This window comes from Hemitrygon akajei, chromosome 6, assembly GCF_048418815.1.
Source record: "Hemitrygon akajei chromosome 6, sHemAka1.3, whole genome shotgun sequence".
NCBI lineage: Eukaryota > Metazoa > Chordata > Chondrichthyes > Myliobatiformes > Dasyatidae > Hemitrygon > Hemitrygon akajei.
In genome coordinates this window covers 166,499,561-166,523,692 of record NC_133129.1, presented here as the reverse complement: position 1 = coordinate 166,523,692, position 24,132 = coordinate 166,499,561, and the positions used below count along the sequence as shown (strand labels likewise).

The following is a 24,132-nucleotide window of genomic DNA, read 5'->3' as shown; positions in this document are numbered from 1 at the left end:
TGTACCTGTTTTGGACAAATGTTTATAAAATTCATTAGTGTAAAGTTCATAAATTAATGTTCTAGGATAATTTATGTGCACTTCAACTTAAATAGTAGTAGTGTAACATTTTTGTATTAGTGTTCAGAAGAACATGCGACATATAAAAAGCTGGTTGCCAAGAAACCCAATGCAGCTTGATAAAGAAGCTCTACCGGATCTTGAAGAGACTGAGAGCTACACAGCACCATTCAGTAGAGCAAGAATGCACCAGTAAGTATAAGAAGTGCATGAAATTGAAAATTGTTTGCATGTCAGTCCATTAGTAATATTAAATTACATTAATATTACAGAGAGAATGTGATCAAAACCATTCTGGACATGAGAAGATACAACAATGTAAAGTTTATAAATTCACTTAGCTTCCAGAAAGTTCAACACCATTTGGATGTAATAATCTTGTTATGTGCTATCATTAATAAATTTTGTAATCAATCTCAAAAATTAATTTCCAAGTACCACTGTTGAAATGTGTCTACATTTCTCACTGCTTAGTAAAGCATCCATCATAATCAACAATCCCACACACTCTTGACATTCTCTCTTCTCCCCCTCCCACTGGGCAGCAGATACCAAAGGCTGACAGTATGTTCTACCCGGAACAAGGACAGCTTCTATCCCAGTGTTGTAAGACGATTAAATGATTCCCAAGTATGATAGGATGGACTCTTGACTTCACAATCTACCTCAATGTGCCCTTGCACCTTACTGTCTAACTGCAATTTCTTTGCACTGTAAACATTAAATTTTGTACTCTGTTATTACCTCAGGGCATTCTTGGAATTAATTAATCTGTATGAACAGTATGCAAGGCAATGCTTTCATTGTGACAATAATAAAGTATTTTACCAATGTACCTGTAGGTGGTGGGGTGGAAATGCACCAGAGGAGGTGTAAGGCATTCCTTCCCTCGGCTAGCCTGCAGTTCACCCTTGGGCAAGGTGTAGTACCTGCTTAGCCCACCACTGTCAGGGTCATTTGAAGTCAAGCAAGTTGGTGATGGATGGTCGTATGAGCAGCTGGGCATATTACAAATCCTGGTTCTGCAACCACTGACTCTAGGCAGGCAGTCTCCGAAGAGTATGGATAATAGCTGGGGTCAGACATTGCCTAGAAGAACAAGCAAACTGTAGGATATTTAGTGGCACTGACCAGGAAAACATCTCTGGACAATTTCTAGCAACTGTGTTAAAGTTTCAATGGCATGCAAAACCTAAATGTAAAATATCACAAATCATACTTATTTCTTTTTGAAACCTTTTCAGCTTCACCATTACCAACAAAGATACATTCTTCAGTAACGCCACAAGAAGTAGAATAGTGCATCACGTACTACAGAGGACAAAATATGAAGATGGAAAATCTAAAATGGGTAATGTTTTAAATATTAAGTTTGTTTGTTAAATTTATTTTCTTTAAACCACTAGTTCAAAAAAAACCAATTTTGGTAATTTCATTAAGTGTGATATTGGACATACTGTATGCATTGATATTACAGACTAATATTTCAAATTTTAAAAATATATAATGAATTTTAATTGTAGTGCCACTTTAATGTAATTGGCTTTGAACTTGTATTTTAGTTTAATGCCATAGGATTATTCTTTGATTGTTCGGAGCTTATACTGGATTTAGTTTTACAGAATGAATCCAACCATGTAAAAAGCTGGCAGTTAGAGTGCATTTTTGTTTGACGGTTACAGTTTAATTAGGTTTAACAAAAGTCAGCTGAAATCAGCTACTTCCAGGTACATCAGTGTCAGCTCTCAATGGAAGGTATTCAAGCAGAAGGGGTTATTCAGGCCAAGTTTGTTCCTATTGAAAGTGAAAGGTTCATTCCCAAAAATAGACTTCTTGGATGTTGGGAAACATTTAAGATAGGATCAAAAAAATAGGAAACTTCTGAAGCTATCAAGAGTTCAGCATCACTGATACTGCAGAAGAATATAGGATGGAAAGGGTGAAATGAAAAAAAGAGAATTTCTTGGTCAAAGAGGGGACAAACTAATTGCAAGCAAAATCAATAAAAAATATAAGGTAAATAAAAATATGATTGGAAATAGGAGAACAAAGAAAAGAGCAGTGGTTATTGAAAAACTAAAACAGTAACCTTAATATGGTGGATACACAACATGCAGGATGTGGAGCATCTCTGCCCAATTATTATCAACATATCTCCTGCAGCACCAGTGGAACCCAACACACTTGACTACTGTTGTACTACAATTAGGAATGCTTACCATTCAATCCATAGAGCACCTTTTGAGAAATCTGATCATCTGGCTGTCCTCCTACCAGCATACAGACAGAGACAACTGGCTCCAGAGGTAAGGAAAAAGAGAGGTGGTCGCAGGAGGCAGAGAAACTGCTGTGGAAATGCTTTGAGTTGGTGGACTGCCATGACCAAAGATTCATAAGAGGATCTGAATGAATATGCCACAGTTGACACGGACTTTATACGGACAGTCATAGATGAATATGTTCCCACAAAATCATTCAGAGTCTTCCCTAACCCGAAGCCCTGGGTGAACCAAGTGATTCCAATCTTTTGAAAGCCAGATCAGTGATGTTCAGGTCTGGCAACCAAGTAAAATACAGGAATTCCAGGTATGACCTCCAGAAAGCCATCTGATATGCAACATGTAAATTCCAGTCCGAACCTGAATCACAGGAAGATGCTCGACTGCTTTGGCAGAGCTTGAATACTATCGCCACCTCCGAAGTGAAATCAAGCAACGCATGTGACATGATTTCGCTCCCAGATGAGCTCAGTGCCTTTTATGCTTACTTTCACTGACAAAACATGAACTTCACAAACTCCTACAGTCCCTGACGATGCTGTGATTTCAGCCTCTGGGGATGACATCCTTCAGGAGGGTGAACCCACGGAAAGCATCAGGCCCCGATGGGGTACCTGGCCAAGAACAGACGGCCTGTACTATTCAACTGGCTAGAGTATTCACTGATATCTTTAACCTCTTGTTTCGGCAATCTGAGGTACACACCTACTTCAATTATACAGATGCCAAAGAAGAATATGGTAACCTGTCTCAATGACTATCACCTAGTAGTACTTGTATCCACTGTGATGAAATGCTTTCGGAGATTAGTGTTGAAGCATATCATTTCTGGCCTGAGGAGCAACTTGGATGGCTTCAATTTGCCTACTGTAACAACAGGTCCACAACAGATGCCATTTCATTGGCACTTCACTCAACCCTGAATATCTGGATAGTGAAAGTGCATAGGTCAGGATGCTTGCATCGACTGCAGCTTTGCATTCAATACTATCATCTCAAAACTATTCAATAACCTCCAAGAGCTAGGCCTCAATACCACCTTGTCCAATTGCAACCTCGATTTCTTCACTGTTCAGATTGGCAACAACATCTCTTCCATAATCACTATTAGTTCAGGTGCACCACAGGGCTGTGTGCTTAGCCCCTGCTCTACTTGCTTTATACTTAAGACTGTGTAGCTCCAATATCATATTTCAGCTTGCTGATGACACCACTGCTGTGGGCCAAATCAAAGGTGCATATCAGAAGGAGATTGAAAATCTGGTTGAATGGTACAATAACCTCTCATTCAATGTCAGCAAAACCAAAGAGCTGGTTATTGACGACAGGAGTAGGAAATCAAAGGTCCATGAACCAGTCCTCATCAGGGAATCAGAGGTGGAGGGTGTCATCAGCCTTAAATTTCTCAGCATTATCATTTCTCAGGATCAGTCCTAGGTCCTGTACATAACTACTTTGAAAGTTTGCATGAATTTGGAATGTCATCTAAAACTTCGATAAACTTCTATAAATGCGCAGTGGAAAGTATACTGACTGGTTGCATCACGGCCTGAAATGGGACCACTAATGCCTTTGAAAGGAATAACTTACAAAAAGTAGTGGATAAAGCCCTTTCCATCATACCACCAGGTTCAAGAACAGTTATTACCCCTCAACCATAAGGCTGTTGGACCAGAGGGATAACAGATTCCACAATCTATGAACTGGCTCTTAAAAGCTCTACAACTCGTGTCCTCGATATTCATTGCTTATTTGTTTACAATTATTTTTCTTTTTGTATTTGCACAATTTGTTGTCTTTTACACATTGGTTGTTTGTCTTTGTCATTGATTCTGTTGTGTTACTTTGTATCTACTGTGAATGCCTTCAAGAAAATGAATCTCAGGGTAATATATTCTGACTATAGTAGTATATATATGTACTTCGATAATAAATTTACTTTGAACTTTGAACTTTGAAGATTCATATGGTTGCAACTTGACTTCATAGAAATGAATAATATAGGCATTGACATTAAGGTTAAAGAATGGTAAAGGAGGTAAACTGGGCAAATAAATGCATAATAATAGATTACAAGATATGTGAAGGACAAAAGGAACTTAAAAGAAAAAAAATAATAATTGTAAATAAATAAGCAATGAATATCGAGAACGTGAATTACAGAGCCCTTAAGAGTGAGTCTCTGGATTATGGAATCAGTTTAGATTTGGGGTGATCACAGTTATCATCTCTGGTTCAAGAGCCTTAGAACCTGTGAGGTATAATAGACAGTGGATCAAGCATTGATATGCAGGAAACCTGTTGATTGGCATGGACATAGCAGAAGGAATTTATTTTCTGCTGCTTCGCTCGATGCAATCCCCAATTTACTGATACAAATAGAAGAAATTGTTAAGATTCATGCAGTGTTCTGTACTTTAACAGCCAACATATTGAGTGCAAAAGCAGGGTTATTATACTAGAACAATGTAAAACACTAGCTGATCCACAGTTAAAGTTTGGATCACACGCTCCTAGAATGTTATGGATGTTGACAATACTGTCCAGGCTGAGAACATGTATAAGTTTTTGATATTATACACTCGAGAGACTACTGTGTGTGAAATTCGCAGGAGATCAGCAGCTTCTGAGATACTCAGACCACCCCATCTGGCACCAACAATCATTTCATGGTCAAAGTCACTTGGATCACATTTCCCCATTCTGATATTTGGTCTGAACACCAACAACTGAACATCTTGACCATGTCTACATTCTTTTATGCATTAAGTTGCTGCCACATGATTGGATGATTAAATATTTGCATTAATAAGCAAGTGGATCTAACATAGTGGCCACTGTATTAGAAATTTAATTCTGAAGGAGATTTAGGGAAATTGTATGAGATCCAGACAGGTTGAACAGAAATAATTTATTTTCTTTGTCAGAGACATCAATAGCAAGGGAATATGGATTTAATCTAGAGCAATGCGCACATTATGCTGGAGGAGCTTTGTAGCAGTTAGCATAACACTATTACAGTGCCAGAAACCCAGGTTCAATTCCTGCCATTGTTGGTAAGGAGTTTGTATGTTCTTCTCATAACTGTGTGGGTTTCCTCCGATTGCTCCGTTACCCCCCCCCCCCCACACACATTCCAAATATACACGCGCTAGTGTGTTAATTGGTCATATGGGTGTTATTGGGTAGCATGGGCCAGGAGCTGCAACTCCAAATAAATTTTTTATAAAATACCACTAGCATCCATAAAGGCATTTCTAGCTGGCTGAGTACAAAAACCTGTACTGGCTAACATTTATTTTACTGTTTGACTGTTTCTCTTTCCCTCTCCCTCAGGTTTAAATAGGTTACTCAACAATGGAACATATGATGCTGCCTTCCCTCCACATGAGGTGAGAGTGTGTTAACCTTTTACTCTTGATAGAGTGAGGAACCAACCAGAGTTCAATGTAAGATAATTGATGCCTGGCTAACCTGCCTGATTTTTTATTCCAGGCTGGGACCTTGAGTCACTCTATCAAAAAAGTGCACACTTGATAAAGATAGAACTTGACTGCAGTAGCTTAAATTTCAAACAATTACCTTTAGTTCTACATCAGCATTATTAGCTTGCTGAAGATTTAGTAACTATGGCCATGTTTTCTTGAAATATAATAGTTGGCTCTGTAATACGCTGTTTTCACTCCTCTGTCTTTTCAGCCCTGCCAAGTCTTTCCTTTGATCTGTAATTAGCTCTTTTCACATCACTGCAATTAAATTGGCCTCCACTTCCACTTTCCCAGTGTATTCCAGCCCCTAACCATTTCTACTTGCCCTCACATCAAGTTCTTTTAACTTATTTTTATGCCCTTTTGTATGTGAGCACTCTACCAATAGAAACAATTTCTCTCCATCTTTACTGTTCATCCTCGTTAAATTACCTCCAATGGCCAAGGAAAACAACCCTGCTTCTCCAGTCTGTTCACAGAGCTCATTATTGGAATCATTTTGGTGAATCTCTTCTGTGTGCTTTTGAAAGATTTCACATCCTTAAGGTTCAAAGCAAATGTATTACCAAACACACGCACGCATGCACGCATGCACGCACACCATATATATACTGTATGACCATATACTACCTTGAGCTTCATTTGCTTGCTGCATTCACAGGAGAACAAAGAAATACAATAGAATCATTGAAAAATTACACACAAAGACTGACAAACAACCAATGTCCAACAGAAGACAAACTGTGCAAATACAAAAATAAATAAATAATATTCTTTCAAAAGTGTGGCATTCAAACGTGGACACAGTCATCCATTTTGTGATTGAACTGGTGTATTTTTAGATTCCGTATGGCTTTACTGTTAGCCCCCGTTTATAAAGTGAGAAGCATCCCATGCACTATTTTAACCTCATTCTCAATTTACCCTGCACTTTGCAGGAACTAGAAATATGCTCTTGGCTTTATTTTGCTCTGTTTAGCTCTTTTCGAATTATCCAGCATTATGTTTCATCTGCTTTCCAGACTTCCATACTATCAACCTATTTGTCTCACTTTGAAGCTTTTTGCTGTCCTTCTCATAATTCATCATGTATCCAGGTTTTTTAATCAGCAAATATGCAAACTGCACCTTGTAATTCCAGTATAGCTGTAGTCTTTGAACAAGCCTTCCATCCAAAATCAACCTTCCACTTACACTGGCTTTTTTTCTGTCAATTTTGTATTTATATGCTATAGAACCTTTATTATCCTATAATCTTTAATCTTCTTACAAGCCTAATATGTGGCTCTTTAACAAAATGTAAGTCCATATGTACCACCACAATACTTCCCTCATTTTTCCACTTTGTCCCTTCCTCAGAAATCTTTCACAAGGTAGTGGATTCAGCCCAGTCCATCATGGTAAATCTCTCCCAACCATTAAGCACATCTCCATGAAACACTGTTGTAGGAAAGCAGCATCTATCATTGGACAAATCCACCATCCAAGCCAGGCTATTTTCTCACCGCTACCATCAGGTAAAAGGTACAAGAGCCTTAGGACTCGCTCCACCAGATTCAGGAACAATTACTATCCCACAACCATCAGGCTTTTGAACAAAAGGGGATAACTACATTGACTTGCCTATCCATTGAGATTTTCCCACAACCAATGATCTCTCTTTAAGGACATCATCTCATTTTTTTGTTATTAATTGTTATTTATTTATATTTGAACTTGCCCAGTTTGGCGTCTTTTGCACTCTAGTTGATCTTCCATTGGTTCTGTTATAGATAATCTATAAGTTTACTAGGTATGCCCACAGTAAAATGAATCTCAGGGTTATATATGGTGACCTATACATTGATAATAAACTTTACTTTTGAAATTTTTGATCAAGTTAATTAAGTATGATTTGCCTTTAGCAAATCTAGGTTGGCTTTTCCTAATCAGTGATATTTGTCCAAGTGACTACACATTCTGTCTCTGGTTATCATTTCTAGAATTTCCTCTCTCACTGAGTGTAATCTGACTGATCTGTTGTGCTAGTTTAGTCTTGTGCTTCCTGTGGGACAACACTGTTCCAAACTTCAAGCATCAGTCTTGAACCAATCTATGCATGGAAAAATTATGGCCTTGTTTTTGCAACTTGCTGCTGAGTTTCTTTAGTAATCTCTACTGTATCCCACCTAGATCAGCAGCTGGAGGAACTCAGCCGGTCATGCGGCATCTTTAAATGGAAGTGGATAGTCACATATCCAGCAGGAACATTTTAAATAATGTGGGATTTACCCCGTTCACAGTTATCCTCCTTCTCTGAGTAAGAATTAAAGATAAAGATTGCATATTGTGGCCTATTGATCCAATTGCTCTCAGGCCATCCCTTGTGCAAGATAGGGTAAACTCTGTAGGGCAATGTCTGTAGTGTGGAGCTTCAATAAGGGATTGGTGAAAGCACTACAAGGCATGTGCTAAATGTTCCTCTGGGCAATTTATTCTTAAGAAAACTTACAAATAGTTCTCATTAACGTGAATTAAAATGTTCATTTCTGTATGTTTCAGGCTTAAACTTTATACAACAGGGAGTAAATGATAAATCAGAGGATAGAGCGAATTGTAGTCTAAGTAGATTGCCAGTAACCTTAATAGTAGACTTGTAGACTTGGGCACGACAGTAACCTAGTGGTTAGCGTGACACTATTACAGCTCACGGCGCCGATGTCCAGAGTTCAATTCTGATGCTGTCTGAAGGAAGTTTGTCAGTCCTTCCTGTGAGCATGTGAGTTTCCTTCAGGAGCTTCGGTTCCTCCCACATTCCAAAGATGTACCAGTCAGCAGGCAAAATGGTCATTGTAAATTGTCCTGTGATTAGGCCAGTGTTAATTAGCTGGGCTGCTAGGCGGGGCAGCTTGTGAACCAGACATGCCTGTTCTGTGCTGTATCTTTAAATAAAACAAAATAATGGTTACAAAAACCTTGCCGTGATCTGTTTGAGAGTTCGACTGGTATCATGATTTTAATCATTATTGTACATGTATTGATGACAATGTTTACACTAACTGTTTTAATTCAGCACTTTGCTGCACATAATTCTTTTTGTTCATTCTCATTCAGCATCCAAAACTGTAACAAGGATGGAGTTTTGTTACACAACTCCTTTACTGTTCTCATCTAAAGAATACTTGTTGTAACAAATAATTTCATTATGTGTAAATGTTTCTTTTGGGGTGGGGCATTACTCTGTTGCTATTTATATACTGAGCTCTGTTTCTTCACAATTGTTATATTACTCATTGAAATTCAATGTTAGTCACACTGTTGTTTAATTTGTAACTCATTGGAAATTCATGAAATCAATCACTCATCCACTGCTGGGTTCAGTTTCCATAGATGTTGAAAGTATTTGTTGTATTTTAAATACTTACCATGTGCATATCGTTCAATGGAAGCAATTTTTTTTCCACTCATATGTCCACCTTTTTGTAAATTTGTGTTAGATTACCATTAATGCAATAGCACTGCGCTTGCTGCATGGGATGAAATGTTTCCTTCTATCTGTCCATCTATCTAGCTACCTACCTATCTACCTCCTTTCCCCTCTTTATCACCCTCTCACCCTCTACCCCCCTCTCCCCTCTCCCCCTCTCCCTATTCATTACCCCTCCCCCTCCCTTTCCCTCCTCTCGCTCTCTCAACACCCTCTATCCCTCCCTTGCTCCCTTCCCGCTCTCAGCACCCCCCCCCCCCCCAGCCATGCCACTCAGCAATCCCTGATTTATTTCTAGCCGAATCACTGGACAGTTTAAGTGTCTAATTAACCTATCAACAAGTACGCCTTTAAACTGTGGGAGGAAACTGGAGCAGCCAGAGGAAACCTTAACCACATGGAAGAACATACAAACTCCTTACAGGCAGTGGAAGGAATTGAGCCTGGGTCATTTGTACTTTAATGTGTTGTGCCAGACATTACAGTACCATCCAGGATAATGTTCCATTTTGTTAATTCAGTTTTCAGAATGCTTATATTAATTTCCCACTCCTAATTATCTTTGAGATGGTGGGTGGTGAGCCAGCATCTTGGACCACTGTAGTTTCCATCTGGGACCACTGTAGTCTCCATCTTGGACCACTGTAGTCTCCATCTTGGACCACTGTAGTTTCCATCTGGGACCACTGTAGTCTCCATCTTGGACCACTGTAGTTTCCATCTTGGACCACTATAGTTTCCATCTTGGACCACTGTAGTTTCCATCTGGGACCACTGCAGTTACTCTGGTGAAGGTGTTCCCACAAATCCATTGGAGAGTCTGCTCAAGCAAGCAGTGATGACAGGAGAACAGCACTATATTCCGAAATCAGGACAGTTTGATGTGGGGGTGGTGGGGGGGGGGGGCGTACCTGTAGGAGGTAAGAGACACCTTGTGGTTGGGAAGTGCGACAGGTGAAGTAACCTCTTTTTTTTTTAGTAACTGCAGTACCTTGTGTGCATGGTAAACATTGTTCCCATGGTGCATCCGTGTGGAGGACATGTACAGTATGTTCAGTGTGATTCAGGACTTGAGCATCTTTGTAGTTTGAGCCAGGCAGATGTGGAGCAGAGAGTATTCTTGCACTCTCCCAAACTTGTGCCTTTCAAATGAAGTAAACGTTTTGGAGTACAGGTGTCAGAAGCTGAGTTACTCACCTCAGGAGGTTTGGATTTTATACTGCTCCTGCAGGCCCAGTACTTACCAATTCCTGTTAGTGGTAGCTCGCAGGTGGAAGGCATGCTGATGGTAATGCAATTGAAAGTCAAGGATTGCTGGTTAAACGCTCTCTGTTGGAGATGTTGGTTGCCTGCTGTTCAGATTCCTGAATAAACTGAGTCAACATCCAGACATGGGTGGTTGTCTGTTTTCGGTGCTAAATCCTGATCATGACCCTGTGGTAACAGGTGTACTGGCTCCACCGCTGTGATGCCACATGTGCACCATTGTACAGTTCACACCCTTACTGAATCCCACACAGCAGAACTCCAGGTGGCAATCATATTGCCTTCGCTGGTTTCAACCCCTTCCGTCATTTTAATCACCTCTATCTCTGTGTCCTGCTCCAGCCTTACAGTCCCTTCAAGACACCAGCCTAACCCCTGCAGCATCCCCAAATGAAATTGCTTTATCCCTGACACAGTAAGAGGCCCTCACCCCCTGCAGCATCCCCAAATGAAATTGCTTTATCCCTGACACAGTAAGAGGCCCTCACACTGGCCTAACCCCTGAGCATCCCCAAATGAAATTGCTTTATCCCTGACGCAGTAAGAGGCCCTCACACCTCGACGCATTCTCTGAAGTGTTCTACCTTGTTTCTCTTTTAAGACAAGTTTTAAAATCTGTTTTTTTCCACCCAGCTTTTAGTCGTGCGTGCAATTATCTACTTAGCCAGTGCAATGCTAATTTTGTTTAAATACACTCATTTTTAAACATCCTGAGTGATTTTGCCATGTTTAAACTGCTGCATGAATTATTATCAATTATTATGATAGTCTAAACTCTTCTCTCTCCAACATTCCTGTGAGACAGTTTAATTTTTCTTTGCTCTGCAAAACAGAATTGTTTCAGTTAGCCTGTGGCAATTAAAGTTTAAAGCCAATATGATATGATTTGCTCTACCTCAATGAATACATTCTACTTTTCACAATTGCTCTTCACTTTAGGCCCATTACTCATGTCCAGCTGCAGTGTTTTCAACTTCTATAGTCGAATTCATTTAAATATGATTCTTCTTATGTTAATTTCCCTAAAAACATAAGACAATTTTTTGAGATAACTCTGCAAAATGGGTTCTTTTTGAATGGTACCTGGTTTTAATGGTGTGTGTCCACTGTGCTTGTACAGGATTTAAAGTTTCACAGAGCGCTAACATTCTTGTCTGCCAAAATTTATAAACTGCTAAGCTTTTTCCTTCTACTTCACAATCCCGTTGTTTATTACTTTAAATCACAGTTTTGAAAATTAAGTTCTACACATTTGGCATCTTTTATTTTGCATCTCTGTTCACTTCATATGTTGTCGTGTACATTATTGGACCAGAAAGGACATCTCCTCATCTTGTGTTATAGCGTTCGAGAAGTGAGGCAGAACATATGACAACTCCATTTATAATGTTTCTAAGATTAGACATCGTGTTGCAATATAATCTGTATTTATGGGAGATCTTCACACACTCATTTATGTTTTGTACAGGGAAGCTACAAGAGCAGGCATTCCATCATAACACATGGTGCACTTAATCACAGACATTTACTATATGAGCGCTGGGCTCGTTGGGGCATGTGGTACAAGTACCAACCGTTGGACCTCATCAGGTAAAAGAGGTGTCTTTATCCTGTTTATTTTAGCTATTTACAATCAATTTGTCAGTACTGCGTGGATTTCACAGTTTTTATGTGTAGTGTATCATATTAGATTTAACTTGAAACATTATGTGGAAGATAGAGGGCAAAACCTTCAGGCTTGAAATGCTTTGCCGTATTGCTGAATAGCAGTATTTGTGTAATCAGACACTAGTCTGTAATCTTAAGTGGAAACAATATTGTAGTTTCTAGAGCAAGACAAGTAAAAACATAGAGCTGTGAAGTAAACATCCTTCATTGGAGGTGAACAACACCTAAATTACTGTAATAAAAAAGAAATGTACCGGAAATGACTGGCAGATCAGGGAGCATCTAGAAATCATATGTTAACATTTCTGGCCTTTGATCTTTCATCAGTATTGGCAAGCAAAACTGCAGGGAGTAGAGAAGGTGTAGTTGCAAGCCTGATGATCTTTATGATAGAGGGGAAGGCACACTTAAGGTACTTCATAGAGAAGTACAGTACAGAACCAGGCCCTTCAGCCCATCTAGTCCATGCTGAAACCATTTAAACCGCCTATTCCCATTGACCTTCATCAGGACTATAGTCCTCCATATCCCTAATATCTATGTGCCTATCAAACTGTTCTTAAACATTGAAATTGTGCTCGCATGCACCCCTTGTGTTGGCAGCTCAGTCCATACTCGTATAAATCTCTGAGTGAAGAAGGTTCCCCTCATGTTCCCTTTAAACTTCTATCTCTGTGTCCTGCTCCAGCCTTACAGTCCCTTCAAGACACCAGCCTAACCCCTGCAGCATCCCCAAATGAAATTGCTTTATCCCTCAATCCATGACCCTTAACCCTTAATCCATGACCTCTGGTTGTGGTCCCATCCAACCTCAGTGGAAAAAGCCTGCTTGCATGTACCCTGTCTATACGCCTCATAATTTTGTACCCCTCTATCAAATCTCTCAATCTTCTACATTCTAAAGAATCTCCTAACCAATTCAATCTTTCCTAAAAACTGGAGCAACATCCTTGTAATATTTTTCTGCATTCTTTCAATCTTGTTTACTGTAGGTAGGTGACCTAAACTACACACCCATTTCAAATTAGGCCTCAACAACATCGTATGCAACTTAAACATAACATTCTACCTTCTGTATTCAGTGCATTGATTTATAAAGGCCAATGTGCCAAATACTCTCTTTACAACTCTTATCAACGTATGACGCCACTTTCAACAGATTTTGTATCTGTGTTCCCGATCTCTTTGTTCTACCACATTCCACAGTGCCCTATTACTCACTGTGTAAGACCTACTCTGATTGGGTCAGCTGAAGTGCAAAGCCTTGCAATTTTATGCCATTTTTCAGCCCATTTTTCCAGCTGATGCAGCTCCCTCTGAAAGCTATCCACTGCACCCCCAACCTTGGTGTCATCCACAAATTTGCTGATCCAGTCAACCACATAATCTCAAACAACAAAGGCACACCTCTAGTTACAGTCCTCCAGTCAGAGAGGCAAACCACTCTCTCACTCTCTCACAAAGCTAATATCTAATCCAATTTACAACGTCATCCTGAATGCTGAGCGACTGAACCTTCTTGACCAGCCTTCTGTGCGGGACCTTGTCAAACGCCTTACTAAAGTCCATGTAGACAATATTCGTTGCCTTATCTTCATCCATTTTCCTGGTAACTTCCTTGAAAAATTCTATAGGATTGGTTAGACATGCACAAAGCCATGTCGACTCCCCTGACTCAGTCCACATCTATCCAAATGTTTATATATCTGGTCCCTTAGAATACCTTCATAAATTTTCCACAACTGATGTCAGACTCACCAGCCTATAATTTCCTCGTTTCTGTTTAGAGCCTTTTTTAAACAGCAGAACGGAACAGCATTGACTATCCTCTAATCGTCTGGTACTTCTCCTTTTGCTAAGAATGTTCTAAATATCTCTGCTAGGACCCTGGCAATTTCTGCACGCCTCTTTTAGGGTCCGAGAGAACACCTTGTCAGGTTCTAGGGATTGATCCACCCTAATTTGCCTCAGAGTAATAAACACCTCCTCCTCTGTAAGATGTACATGGTCCATGAGGTTAATGCTTCTTTGCCTCACGTCTATAAACTCTATGTCTGTCTCCTGAGCAAACACGAATGCAAAGAATGCATTTAAGATCTTCCCCCATCTGTTTCGGCTTCACACATGGATTATCATTGATGTCTTCCAGAGAGCCAATTTTGTTCCATACTACCCTTTTGCTCTGAACATATCTGTAGAATCTCTTAGGATTCTCCTTTGCCTTGTCTGTTGGAGCAACTTTGTGCCTTCTTTTAGTCTTCCTGATTTATTTCTTAAGTGATCTCTTGCATTTCTTATACTCCATAAGTACCTCATTCGTTCCTACCTACTTATACCTGCTATGTGCTTCCTTTTTTTTGTCTTATCCCAGGCCTCAATATCTCTTGAAAACCAAGGTTCCCTACACTTGTTAAATTTACCTTTTATTCTTTATTTTTGAAGGCCTCCCACTTTGCAAGTACACCTTTGCTGGAAAGCAGCCTGTCCCAATCCATACTTGCCAGATCATTGTTGATGTATCTTCTGTCAGTGGGACTTCTAAATACTGATAAAGGAAATACATTTGACAAACTCTGTCCCACCTAGTCCTTTTACAGTATGGGATTCCCAGTCAATATGTGGAAAGCTAAATGTCCTACTATACCAACCTTGCTTCTTGCAATGGACTTTTGGCAATTAGAACTCAGCAGTGAAGCACAGGAACAAGCCTTCAGATACAATGGTGTGCCAAACTAAATAAATCAGTAACCAAGTACCCAACAAAACCTATCAGTCTACCTACATATTGTCAATATCCTTCCATCTCTGTACATTCATGTGCCTGTCTAAAAGCCTCTTGAAATTGTCTATCATCTTTGCTCCCAGAACCTTCCCAGGCAGTGCATTAGACCACCCACCAGTTTTCTGCGTAATAATAAATCAGCTTGTCTGCTCATCTTTTTGATCTTACCCCTCTCAACTTAAATACATGCTCTTTGGTCTTAGACATTTTCACATTGGGATAAAGATACCGGCTTTTATTCTGGTGGTTTCTTCCTTCTTTTCCAGTCCTGAAAAAGGGTCTTTATCCAAAATGTCGACTGTTTATACATTTCCAAAGATGCTGCCTGACCTGCTGAGTTCCTCCAGCAGTTTGTGTGTGTTGAAAAAGATACCAGCTGTCTGCCATATCTGTGCTTCTCATAATCTTATATACATAACAGTTCTCCCCTCAGCTTCTGCCATTACAGAAAAACAACACAAGTTTGCCCAACCTAAATTATAGCACATGCCCTCTAGTCCTAGTAAACCTCCTCTGCACCTTCTCCAAAGCCTCAACATCTTTCCTGTAATGGGGTGACCAGAGCTGTGTGCAATCTCCAGATGCAGACTAACTAGAGTTCTATAAAGCTGCAACATAACTTCCAGATTTCTGAACTCAGTGCCTTGACTAATAAAGGCAAGCATGCCATATGCCTTCTTAACAACCCTATCAACCTATGTAGCCACTTTCAGGCAGCTGTGAACTTGTACCCCAAGATCTCTCTAGGCATCAACACCTTTAAGGGTCTTTCCATTAATAGTATACTGTTTCTATATATTTGACCTCCTAAAGTGCAACACTTCACTTTTGGTGGGCTAAACTTCATTTGCCATTTCTCTGCCCATATCTGCAATTGATCTATATCCGCTATATTCTTTGCCAGTTGTCTACACTATCTACCACACCACCAAACTTCATATTGATTGTGAACGTACTACCCACCCATCGAAGTTTTCATATTGGTCATTTATATAAAGTATAACACAAACAACAGAGGTCCCAATACAGATACCTGTAGAACATCACTAGTCACAAACCTCCAGCTGGAGTAAGTCCCATCAACCACTACCCTGTGGCATCTGTGGGCAAACCAATTCTGATTACAAATAGCAAATTCATCATGGATCCCATGCATCTTAATATTATAGATGAGCCTCCAATAGGGGACGTTGTGAAATGCCTTACTAAAATCCATGTAGACAACATTTTCTGTTCTTCCTTGATTATTAACCTTCATCACCTTCTTGAAAAACTAAATCCAATTCATAGGACATGACTTGGCCCATACAAAGCCAATCAAAAAGAAGCCGCTGCTCTTCTGTTTCTCATAGTTTGGCTGTTACCCTCTATGCTTTCTGTGTGAACAAGGATGAAATTCCCTTTGTCCTCATTTCTCTCCAGCTTCTGCAGCCTCCACCTTCACAACCAGACCATCATTGTCTTCCTTCCCTTTTCAGCATTCCAAAGGAGCCATTCCCTGTGGCTTGCTCTTCCCTTTCTGCCAACCAGTCTTCTTCTCATGGCATTTTAATGCGTCTCAATGTCACCAAGACCAAGGAGATGGTGGTGGACTTTAGGAGATCTAGGCCTCATATGGAGCCAGTGATCATTAATGGAGAATGTGTGGAGCAGGTTAAGACCTACAAGTATCTGGGAGTACAGTTGGACGAGAAGCTAGACTGGACTGCCAACACAGATGCCTTGTGCAGGAAGGCACAGAGTCGACTGTACTTCCTTAGAAGGTTGGCGTCATTCAATGTCTGCAGTGAGATGCTGAAGATGTTCTATAGGTCAGTTGTTGAGAGCGCCCTCTTCTTTGTGGTGGCGTGTTGGGGAGGAAGCATTAAGAAGAAGGACGCCTCACGTCTTAATAAGCTGATAAGGAAGGCGGGCTCTGTCGTGGGCAAAGTACTGGAGAGTTTAACATCGGTAGCTGAGCGAAGGGCGCTGAGTAGGCTACGGTCAATTATGGAAAACCCTGAACATCCTCTACATAGCACCATCCAGAGACAGAGAAGCAGTTTCAGCGACAGGTTACTGTCGATGCAATGCTCCTCAGACAGGATGAAGAGGTCAATACTCCCCAATGCCATTAGGCTTTACAATTCAACTGCCAGGACTTAAGAACTTTTTTAAAGCTATTATTAATGCTTTTGAGTTAGTGATTTAGATGCATATCATATTATTACTGAGTTAAGTATTGTATGTAATGAGTTTTTGCTACAACAAGTGTATGGGACATTGGAAAAAATGTTGAATTTCCCCATGGGGATGAATAAAGTATCTATCTATCTATCTATCTAATAGCTCCCAAAGAAGATGCAACACCCTTTGCTCATGTCTCATCTCGGGACTCAAAGTGTCCTCTTAGATGAAATAGCAATGAACTTTTTCCAGTTTTGGGTCTTGCATTCAGTACTTATGCTCTGGTGATAACTAGATTGAAAGAAAATCAGTTGAGGATTTGTGGAACACTCCATGAGCTTCCAGTTGCCTTCCAGCTTCAATTCTCCATCCTACTCCCAAATGACTTTTCTCTCTTCATTTCCCTAGTCTTACTGGCATTGAGTGCTAGGCTGTTGGTGTGAACTAAATATTATAGTGATCTTCAAAATTTACAAATGCTGCTATTTCTTGCAAGAGTTTAAACCTCCCCAAATAAGATAAATATTATTTTGCCTGTATTGTGAGTCTATGGTGTGGTTGAGTGATTTATGTGTTGACATGTGCTCTGTCTATTTTTGCCATTGTTTTTCCACCTGCATTGCAATGGCTGAGGTTGCAAAGTAATATACATCTCTGATGTTATTTTATAAATAGAGCTGATTTGAATTAGTTTTATAGAGCAATAAAGTTCTGACCATTTGAACATGATGAAGACATAGAATTGTTTCTGATTTCTTTTGCGTCTTCTGAACACCGTGAGGGCTCGCTCTGATCTTGATTAGCTCTGCAGCAATTATGTTCATACATACACCCCTGAGAAGTTATCAATAATGCATTGCTTGTGATCCTTAACATGCTCATTGTATAAAGCCTCAGGGCCAGCACAATGACATACGTTTATCCTCCCACAGTTTTATTCAAGGTTATTCCACCAGTTGTCACATTTATTGAGCTGAGGATGAATTAGCTTTGCTTTCACTTTCATTCTTATAGAGGTTAGTGTGATGTAACATATTCGCTTTGAGATCTTTCCTTGTTGATGGAAAGTGACTATTATTTTACAAGCTTGGAAGAGGTGAGAGGAAGGTGAAAACTCTTGCTGCAATTATCCTCTCTCAATCTACAGTCATGGAGACCCTCAACACAGCAATTGTCCCTTCAGCCATTGAATGTATACCAACCAACTAGCACCCATTTGCAGTTAATGCATATTAATCCCAATTTATTCTCCCCACATTTTTTCAACTCCTGCCTCTCTCCATGATTCTTCCATTTACCTGCAAACTAGGGGCATATCACAGCAGTCTCAAACTGTTACAATTCCCTGCAGTTAACCTGTCAAGATGTACTTCTTTCTGATTATCTATAGGACTAAGAAATAGCAGTTCGACACATCTAGATTGGCTGAAAGGCCTATTTCTCTGCGGTAGTGCTCTACGGCCTTGTTAAAGATGGGGGTTTCATAGCGTCATGAATGGGCACAGAACAGGGCTCTAGTGATAACAATTCAGCACAGACCAGATGGGCTGAAGGGCCTACTTCTATGCTGTAGACTGAATGAAATCCAGATTTTACCACTTACCTACAAATCAGGGGTAACTTACAGAACTGTTATAATTTGTAACAACTAACCTATTAACCTGCACGCCATTCTGATGTGGGATGAAACCTGGAGGAAAGTCATGTAGTCACTGGAAGAATGCACAAAGCGGATGCTGAGAGACAGCCGTGCAGCTACTGTACCACAGTGTGTGAAGCTGTCTGACTAATTAGAGCAGCAAGATCAGGTGGTGTCGAGCAGAGGAGTGGATGTCTGACTGACAGTTGTATGTTTAGACTTAATGTTTTCTCAGTGGCTGGAGGAAAAACTCCCCATGGAATCTGGCAGGACTTAGACTGTAGATGAATTGGCTTGTGAGAAAAATGGAATTAAGTCCAACAATCAGACCAATATTTTGTTGACTGGACAAACACAAATAAAGCGCCTCCCCACTATTGAGCACATCTATGTGAAACATAGCAGGAGAGCAGCGTCTATCATCAGGGACCACCACCACCCAAGAGATGCTCTTTTCTCCCAGCTGCCATCACATCTGGAAGAAAGTACAGGAGCCTCAGGATTCACACCAGCAGGTTCAGGAACAGTCATTACCCCTCAACCATCAGGTTCTTGAACCAAAGGGGATAACCTCTCTCAGCTTCACTTGCCCCATCACTGAACTGTTCCCACAAACTGTGGACTCACTTTCAAGGACCCCTCATCTCATGTTCTCTATTTATTGCTTATTTATTTGCTATTATAGTTTCTTTCCTTTTGGTATTTGCACAGTATTTTTTGTCATTTGCACACTGGTTGAACATCCAAGTTGGTGTGGTCTTTCATTGATTTGATTATGATTAATATTCTATTACAGATTTATTGGGTATGCCTGCAAGAAAATGAATCTCAGGGTTTTATGTAGTGACATATATGTATACTGATAATAAATTTACTTTGAACTTTGAAAGGGGATTTAAGGGCATACCTGACTATTTTCTACTCGTAATATTTAGACTCTATTTTTGAATGCTCAGGCATTGGCTTTGCAATCAGAGGCACAGATATTTTACACAGATACACTGACTTTTTAAAAGGCATCATGCTAAATTCATGGATCATGGATGATAGAAAAGTGGAGGACTTTGTAGGAGGGTTGGGCTTGATTGATCTTAGAGTAGGTTAAAAGGTCAGCACGACATTGTGGGCTGTTACGTTTTTTGTTCTAAATTAAGGATCATAATAAAGTAAAGATCTTAAGAAAATAAATTCTTCTTACTATTGTAAATCTTGAAGAGTAGCTAAGCACTGAGACACTTGGCAACGTAGATCACTAGAAGGACGCTCATTTTTCCTGTCTCTGAGTTGTTACAGGGTGATCCTGAAAAATGGTTGGATTTCAGCTGGACTCTGCAATATAAAAGCAGAGTCACTGTGCACGGAATTTGTAACTGCCTGTCTAAAAATAATGGTCTAATAATTCCACAAGATTACAGTGGTGCAGTCTGTGCAATTCTCTTGCATCACAGCGGTGCAGCAGTTAGCACTGCTCCTTTACACCCCCACGGACTCAGGTTCACGCCAGTCCTTGGAAATTCATTGCGTGGGATTTGCATGTTCTCCCTGAGACTGCATGGATTTCAGCTGATAATTATAGTTTTCTCACATCCCAAAGACACATTGGTAGGATAACTGGCCACTGTAATTTATATTGGTGTGTGGCAATCATTATCATATTTTTTGGGACTGCCCTGTTATCAAAAACTATTGGAGGGGGATACACAATGCCCTACAAGACATCTTTGAATGTGAAATACCCTTAGAGAGTAAGGCCATATATTTTGGATATATACCTCAAGAATGGTTGAAAAGAGATAAAAATTTAATGAATATACTGTTGGTGGCTGGTAAAAAGACTCTTACTAAAAGTGGTTATCACAGGAGAGCCCAACTTTAAATACATGGATGGAAATTACAATGGACATCTACAAAATGGAGAAGATAACAGCATCTGTTAATCATAAGCTGGAACGATTTGATTCATACTGGGAAAAATGGTTTAACTACATAATGCCTCATAGGCCTGATTTTATTCTCACAAATCAATGAATCTGTTGTAAAAAAAAATCACTCCCTACTTGTACATAGTTCTTTCCTTTTGCTTGTTTTTTTTCTTTCCACTCGTTTCTATAAGTGTATACCTCAGATAAATACTTTGTGGAGATTTGTGATATATATGTTCAATGTCTGAAATACATCTTATGGAAATGTGTGTTTGATGATGAACTTCAATAAAAAATAATTACAAAAAGAATCAAAGTTGAGTGATAGTTTTTTGATAGAATTCCAAGAAAATAAAAAGAGTGGGTTATAAGACTGATGGAGTTGTTCTTTTGGGAAATGGCATGGATCTGATGGATTAAAAATTCACCTTAAAAAGAAAAGAACATTCCTCACAGGGGCACACTCCTCAGCCTGCGATGTGTGAGCCAAACATGATGCCCATTTAAACTGCTCATAATGTTTTCACATTATTCTATGTCCCTCAGTTCCCTGCTTGTTCAGGTGTCTGTCTAAATGCCTTTTAAACATTCCTATCACATCTGCTTCCTCCATGTCCCCCGTCAAAAGATTTTAGGCACCTGTCACTTCCTGTGTTTAAAAATAAATCTTGTCAGATAAACTTACTTCAAAACTTTCTCCCTCTGAAATTTATGCCATTCAGTGTTTGATATTTCCATACTGGGGAAAAATGCTGAGTATCTACACTGCTTATGCCTCTCATAATGAGATATAATTTGATATTTGCCCCTCAGCCTCCAGTGCTCATGAAGAAACAATCCAAGTTTGTCCAATCTCTCCTAATCTAGTGAACCGTTTTATGTCATAATTAGTAATCAGCCAATCTAGCAGATGTTGACTGATATCACACATCTCTGATACTGTATACATTGAGGTTCCGCAGTCTTTTGTGGTTGTAATATTTCCTTCCTCAAAAGGGGATAAATGCTCTATGATTGTTCAACTTAATTATTGAAAAAAAAACTTCAGGATGTTATTCTTGTGAGCAACATTGCCTTAGATTTCGACCATACCATTGTCTGGAAATTCATCCCTGTAGGACTAGGTGTGCTGTATAGTCACATCAGCATGTTTTACGCTGCCCTTGATGTTCATTGGAAGGCAGAAAGTAGACACATCTGTATAATATGTTTAACACCACAAATCTGGATAAATTTTTAAGCCTATCTCTTTTTTAATGTAAAGTTGAATATTCAACTTTTAAAGTAACTAGATCTCCAGGGACTTTTCCAGAAGAACACAATAGTGTTAAGCCATGCTAATGCTTTGGTCTCACTCTGTGTAGGCGATACTTTGGCGAGAAGATTGGCCTGTATTTTGCCTGGTTGGGATGGTACACGGGGATGCTTATCCCTGCTGCCCTGGTCGGGGTGCTTGTATTTCTCTACGGATTATTTACAGCTGACCACAGCCAAGTCAGGTAGGTAAACATTGCAGTTCTTCAGCTTTCAAAAGAACATTTCATACTTGTGTTTTATTAACATTTGAACTTTGTGAGCAGTGGATATTGTTCTCCAAGCAGAAGGTTTAAGGCAGTGTAAAAATGCCTTGTCTGGTTTTTCGTTGACGAATTTTGTTTTGCCATCTCCCTCTTGGTCTCCAGAATCCCATGAACACTTCCTCACTACTTTCTTTTTAAGTTCTGTCTTTGCACTACTTATTTTAATTTAACTAATTAATATACATACCGTGGTCCTTGAAAGTTTGTGAACCCTAGAAAATTGTCTCTATTTTTGCATAATAGTGCACCTGATTCTGGTCACCTCACTACAGGAAGGATGTGGATACTATAGGGAGAGTACAGAGGAGATTTACAAGGATGTTGCCTTGATTGGAGAGTCTTCCTTATGAGAATAGGTTGAGAAAACTTGGCCTTTTCTCCTTGGGGTGATGGAGGATGAGAGGTGACCTGATAGAGGTGTATAAGATGATGAGATGCATTGATCATTTGGATAGCCAGTGACTTTTCCAGGGTCGAAATGGCTAACATGAGGGGGCATAGTTTTAAGGTGCTTGGAAGAAGGCACAAGGGGATGTCAGGGGTCAGTTTTTTACACAGAGTGGGGGGGTGGTGTGTGGAATGCATTCCCAGTGACAGTGGTAGCGATGGATACAATAGGGTCTTTTAAAAGACGTGGAGCTTCGAAAAATAGAGGGCCATGTGGTAGGGTAATTCAAGGCAGTTTCTAGAGTAAGTTACATTTTGGCACAGCATTGTGGGCCGAAGAGCCTGTAATGCGCTGTAGATTTCTATGATTCTAAATATGACCTAAAATGAGATCAGATCTTAACACAAGTCCTAAAACTAGATAAAGAGAACCCAACTAAATAAATAATACAAAAACATCATGCTTATCATTTACTTATTGAGAAATACTTGTTAGAAAATGTTTGTGATCCTCTGTGGTAATGCTTTGTACAAAAGCTCTTTGGAGTCAGGTGTTCCAATCAATGAGATGAGATTGGAGGTGTGGGTTGTAGAAGTGCCCTGCCCTGTAAACACAAACACACACACAGACACACTGACTTGTTTTCCACGCTTATCCTTGATGATTTCAATCTTCCTTGACGCTTTAATCAGTGCGGAGTAATGGAGCCGACCATGAAATCGTGTTCCGCCAACAGGCATCGATGCAGCCTCCAGCCCCCCAGTGATGGCACTCTCGAGAATCTAGTTCGCCAAATGCCCCAGGAAATCGCAAAAGTGCCCGATCATTTAGTTCGATCAAAAGTACATCCTTAAAAGGGGAATTACAGGCTGCAACCAACTGAAGTTCAGAAGAAGTATATCAAGAAGAAGAAGGGTTTCTTGTACTTTTCTGAGCTGTCGGCAACATATCACCATTGGTCACTGGTGCCATCTTGTCATATAGCTGGCTGATCTCATATGCACAAATTCACTTGCAGTAAAAACTGGAAACATAAAAGCATCTAGCAACCTTTGAACAATTGTATCTATTTCTGTTGCAACTCATTTTAATCTTTTTGTCTAATTCAATCCTAACTGTCTGACTTAATTTATCGGAAATCCATAAGCAAATATTTAACTGCGATGGCAGTTCTAGCAAATATTGTAAAATACAGATTTGCTCTTAACTAATGACTACCTTATTTCATTTAAATTTATTTATTGTCTTCTACTTTGCTGTTCTCTGACATATTGGGTTTTTAATTCACTAAACTCATGTCTTGTACTTTTGGTGCATATGAGTTCAGCTCTACGATTACCCTCCAAGCTCTTTCTAGGACATTTGGAGCTCCCTAATCTGATTCTCATTTTTTTAAATTAAAATTTAAGGGTATGTCAAATTGGAATG

General features: G+C 39.7%; 1 protein-coding gene across 1 annotated transcript in view; it reads left to right on the top strand.

Moving 5' to 3' along the window:
- The window catches only part of ano3 (anoctamin 3), a 386,470-nt gene that overhangs the window by 218,332 nt on the left and 144,006 nt on the right, over positions 1-24,132 (top strand). Inside the window, exons 8-12 of the mRNA XM_073049723.1 lie at positions 121-252; positions 1,305-1,411; positions 5,676-5,731; positions 12,028-12,149; positions 22,101-22,235. Coding sequence (XP_072905824.1) covers positions 121-252; positions 1,305-1,411; positions 5,676-5,731; positions 12,028-12,149; positions 22,101-22,235 — 552 coding nt within the window. The remainder of the gene's footprint in view (positions 1-120; positions 253-1,304; positions 1,412-5,675; positions 5,732-12,027; positions 12,150-22,100; positions 22,236-24,132) is intronic.